Source organism: Lactuca serriola, chromosome 4 (assembly GCF_051521515.1).
Source record: "Lactuca serriola cultivar US96UC23 chromosome 4, Lser_US96UC23_V15, whole genome shotgun sequence".
Classification (NCBI taxonomy): Eukaryota; Viridiplantae; Streptophyta; class Magnoliopsida; order Asterales; family Asteraceae; genus Lactuca; species Lactuca serriola.
In genome coordinates, this window is record NC_136411.1 from 181,495,417 (window position 1) to 181,500,224 (window position 4,808).

The 4,808-nt window shown below is 34.1% G+C and overlaps 1 protein-coding gene across 1 annotated transcript; it reads left to right on the forward strand.

Moving 5' to 3' along the window:
• Positions 1–501: 501 nt before the first annotated feature.
• LOC145099048 (ABC transporter D family member 1-like) lies at positions 502–2,141 on the forward strand. The gene is made up of 7 exons (XM_079036633.1): positions 502–570; positions 675–855; positions 993–1,151; positions 1,216–1,365; positions 1,881–1,949; positions 2,033–2,036; positions 2,123–2,141. Exons 1-7 carry the CDS (start codon positions 502–504, stop codon positions 2,139–2,141), a joined length of 651 nt encoding a protein of 216 aa, XP_078892759.1.
• The last annotated feature ends 2,667 nt before the right edge of the window (positions 2,142–4,808 follow it).

A 4,808-nucleotide genomic window follows, 5' to 3' on the forward strand; every position in this document is an offset into this window, starting at 1 on the left:
ATATTATATCATAGCTTGTTCAACTCTACTACCTGTGAAAGATTAATACGGAGTAAAATCATTGTTCATATTCATAAAATTAGTTCCCTAGACCAATTTTACTACCTACAAAAACTTTCATCTGATAGAATTTTGTTGTTTACATGTTAACAGAGTAATTGTGTCCTTGAATTATGTATGATCATGAGCCTCTAAATAGAAAGTTCAAGCACTTTATATTCTTGTCAAGTGAGATTAGAACACTGAATTCTTAATTTACAATCTGGATACTATAGGCTGAGGCTGACAGGGAAGCAGGGGGAAATAAGGGTGTTTCTGACAAGCAAATTCGTTTAAAGATTTTCTCTCCTAATGTTCTTGACATAACTCTGGCATCAGAACAATGATAATGTCATGCATTAAGGCTCCCAACTGTTTAATTCTTGTTGTGACTGTGTGACACCAACAAATTCAGACCTTGCCAACTCAAATGCCCTGTAGATCTAGGTGGTATTTGACTCCATGCATGAGAGGCTGCGTACACATGCTGAATCTGTTGCTTCCTTTGGAGGTGGTGCTCGAGAAAAAGTGGTAACTCCTCTCCTCTTTCTTTTTTATATTTCCTTCCACAAAGGAGAATTTTGGAATATAATATTAATAATAATAATAATACTTGAATATGGTTTGTCTGACAGATGATTGAGTCAAGATTTAATGAGCTTCTTGCTCATGCTAAAATACTTCTGAGGAATAAATGGTTATTTGGAGTACTGGATGACTTTGTCACCAAACAACTACCCCACAATGTTACCTGGGGATTGAGCTTGTTATATGCTATGGAGCAGAAAGCTGATCGTTCATTGACTTCCACTCAAGGTCAATTCCGATTCATCATGACATTTGTTTACCACAATTGGAAATAGTTTAGTAGTTGTGAACCGATTACCTGAACCTAATGAAATTTAGGCTTTTATTTTTTTGGTTTGGATGTGAGTGGATTTTTTTGTTAGCAGGTGAGCTTGCACAAGCATTGCGGTTTTTGGCATCAGTTTTATCTGAAAGCTTCTTGGCCTTTGGTGACATCTTGGAGCTGCATAGAAAGTTCATCCAACTGTCTGGTGGTCTTCATTGGATTTTTGAACTTGAGGAACTTCTTGATGCTGCACAATTTGGTTAGTGTTTTATCTAATCTTTTAGGCTGTTGCTTATTTACTAATAATCTGATGGAAATTGCAGATGAAAATGTTGGTACTTCATCAAAGTCCAATGAGGAATCTGAGGATGTTATCTCTTTTTCGGAGGTTGATATTATCACGCCAACACAGAATTTATTAGCCAGAAAGTTGACTTGCGAGATAGTATCAGGGAAAAGCCTTCTTCTTACCGGTTAGTGTTGTAGTCAGAGATAATGATTATAAATACTTGTGAGGATTAAAAAAAATAAAAATATAAAATGAAGATATAGTCACTACTACTACGAGTAAATAAGAAATTATTTGGTACAAGAGAATGTAAGTTTCTATGCCATATCAATGTTAAGTTGAAATTAGAAAGTATTGTGTTCATTTCTTAGAACAAATATATAATTACTCATATATTACTTTATCAGAAAGGATGTTTATGATCTTCATCAAGCTGTGCTAGGTAAATGCTATATTTAACATTAAGATATATTAGAAAATGAGAAATGAGTTAATTTATTTATTTTGATTTGTTGTTCATCAAGCTGGTTTGTATGCATCCTATTCTATGTCCAACACAACAAAGATGATGATGGTGCATTTATATCTTCTTAACCTGTTACCTAATAATTTTTCTCATCTTATTACATCATATTTCTTCATTTTTAACTCCTTAATTTATCAATCTAATCATTATTAACTTCATTCTTGTAAAACCAGGTGTTTATGATATAATGATTGGTTTTCCACTTTTCATGGTGGAAGTGGACAGAGGGTTTCTCTTTCATAGTTTGTAACATCTTGTATTCAAGAAATAGCAATGTACTTTCCATAAAAAAATTATAAATTATATTCTTTGAAAAAATTGCTAGATTGGTAGGTTTAAAAGTATAATGTCCTAATAAGAATTAATTTTAAAAATAGAATGAAAATGACAAGTGATTTTGTGTTGTGTTTTACAGGTTTGATGAAAGCGAATAGCTCTGGAGTTAGAAGAGGAAAAGAAAGCTCAAGCTGAAAGAGATAAGATGCTGGAAATGCAAGTGTTGCATTCTTCATTTCAATTGTTAGTATGAAACAAAGAGTAGATTAGATGAATGCAAATTTCTATATTGTAAGAAATAGAATTGTATGACATTAAATTTTATGCAATGGATTGTATTTTTTTATATGGTATTTTATTTCTATTATGAGACATTAAATGCAAATTTAATTTAAAAATATATAAATATATATTTTTTTAAACATTTAAATTTACGATACGCAAAAATGTGTGTCATCTTCATTTATGACATAGCCTTTCTTGACAGGGGTTTTAATGATACGCATTGCGTGTCATTAACACGCGCGTTGTAAGGTTACGACACGCGAATGAGTGTCGTGTTCTTTTATGACAAGGCCTTCCTTGATACGCATTGCGTGTTGTAAACGCGCGTCGTCTCTCTTTATGACAGGGCCTTCCTTGACGCGTATTTGCGCGTCGTCTGAGCCTTTTACGACACGCAATGAGCGTCGTGAAAGACTGTTTTTCTAGTAGTGAAGGAGAGCAAAAATACTAAGTTGTCCACCTAAACCCCTGCCTGCCCCTTGCCCCCAATCGAATTATCATTTTTGCACTTTTCAATCTTTGAAAAAATACCAATGGTCACATACTAGAATTCACTTTCATAAGGAACACCAATAAATGTTCATGCTGTGACATCCCCAAATTCACAGTCATTTTAAAAATTTTATTTATGCTTATTTGAAAATCAGAGTATTCATTTGAAAGAATAATATTGCGGAACTTGTTCCTAGAAAACATGATAAGTATATTATCAAAGCATTTCCGAAGAAACGTATTTTGTTTATAATAAAACTTTGGGATGTCATCATCAATACAGAAACATAAGCGTAAACAGACCTTACATTCATTTACACTAGTGATTTACATCTCCATTAATCTCTTAGTGTAAAGTAGCTTCATATCGATACTTGTGATACAAGTAAACTAAGTGGGTCAGGTTGGGAAACCTGGTGACTACATAGGGTTTTCAACCCACAATAATAAAGTTATTATGTTTTATCATCAAACAATTAACCTAATTACTCATCCCCATTATCCTCTTTATTCTTAAGGATCTACCCTAAGAATCATCTCTTTTTTCATTCATTCATTCATTCCAAAGGATTGTCCTAAGGAATAGGCATGAAGTCCATCGCTGTTATGGTTTCTCTAACATGCACTAAGTCCATCGCTGCCAGGGTTTATCTAACATGCACTAAGTCCATAGTTTCCAAGGTTATCTATTAGGCACATCTGCCAACATTATCCTTTAGGCGCAGCTGCTAGGATCTGGTGAACACGTAGTTTAAAAACATCTATAGGTTGTGGCGCAACTACCAATGTTCATCTATAAGGCACTAAATCCATATCTCTCATCTCATTTCTAATCTACCCATCTTTACCCATTATAATTTTAGGTATAAAATACGTATACAGTTTAAATCGAATAAAACATGTATATGTTGTTCATCCAACATAGATATCAAGAACATAGATAATATGCACACATAGCATCTAATTTATATTAAATATTTCATATCTACGTGTAAGATGAAAGTAACCATGCATTCACTTGTTAAAGTGATGATTCCAAACTCGGGCATCGCTTCGCTTCTAACGATTCTATTTTCCTTCGATGAAACCTAGCATTATTATCGCTAAGTTTTAGTCTAATATTTATTGTGACTAATTATTAGTCTAGATTCATCATTAACTCAAAGTCTACTTTCATGATCTATTAAGTAAGGAACAACCGGGTAGGATCATATCGGAGGTAGGGTCTGTTTGGTGTACAAAGTATATTGTTTGGAAATCCCATTTTAAACATCTCACAAAATCACAGTCTAGACATCATCTCCATAAGTAGATTAATCAATATAACAAATTGGAATCACTGATAAATCTTTTTATAGGTTCATAATAACGATAATGAACTTAAACATAAGTTATACTTAAAATACGTTAAGCATAACTCAGTTTACATGGGGTTTAGCGAGGAACCGGGCTATGCAGGGGCAGAACTTTCGAGCTGAAAGCTCTTCTTCTTGGAGCCTTCTAAAGCTCTGGGGCTTTCCTCTAGCAATTAGGAGTTACTAGGGCTATGGGAGAGGTTTAGAGAGTAGTTAGAGAGAGAAGGGTTAAGGTGCGAGGAAAATGGGGTGCTCTCGCATCCTATTTATAGGCTGGAAAATGGCCAAACTCATTGAGTTTATGGCACTAACTCTTCGAGTTGGTGCCACATGCCACTATCTAGTGGCAAGGCGTGGGGAGAAAGCAGATTAAGCCATGTCACCCCTTTCGCAGCAACACTCTTCTGACTTCTAATTGCATACGAGCTTCATTTTTGACGTTCTTTATATCCACATGTAGTTATTGAAAAGATCTAAAACTCTCCTTTTGACTCCATCGGCTAATTCTCGACCGATTTTAAATTTAACAGTATGAGAAGATTACATCGTTAACGACCGTGTAAAATTCATAATTTCTACATACATACTCTATTTTCGATTGTCTTTTTATCGTTGAGCTCCTATTAATGAGATCTTCAATTATCATTTAGGTTGTCTCAGCTAAAAATCGATCGATCTAAAATTCAAATTCCG

Bases quoted from the DNA above. Each gene is read 5' to 3' on its own strand.
- LOC145099048 (XM_079036633.1), top strand. From the start codon at position 502: ATGCATGAGAGGCTGCGTACACATGCTGAATCTGTTGCTTCCTTTGGA. The intron at 571-674 runs GTAACTCCTCTC...TTTGTCTGACAG, and splicing joins GTGGTGCTCGAGAAAAAGTG to ATGATTGAGTCAAGATTTAA. The intron at 1,366-1,880 runs GTTAGTGTTGTA...TTGTAAAACCAG, and splicing joins GAAAAGCCTTCTTCTTACCG to GTGTTTATGATATAATGATT.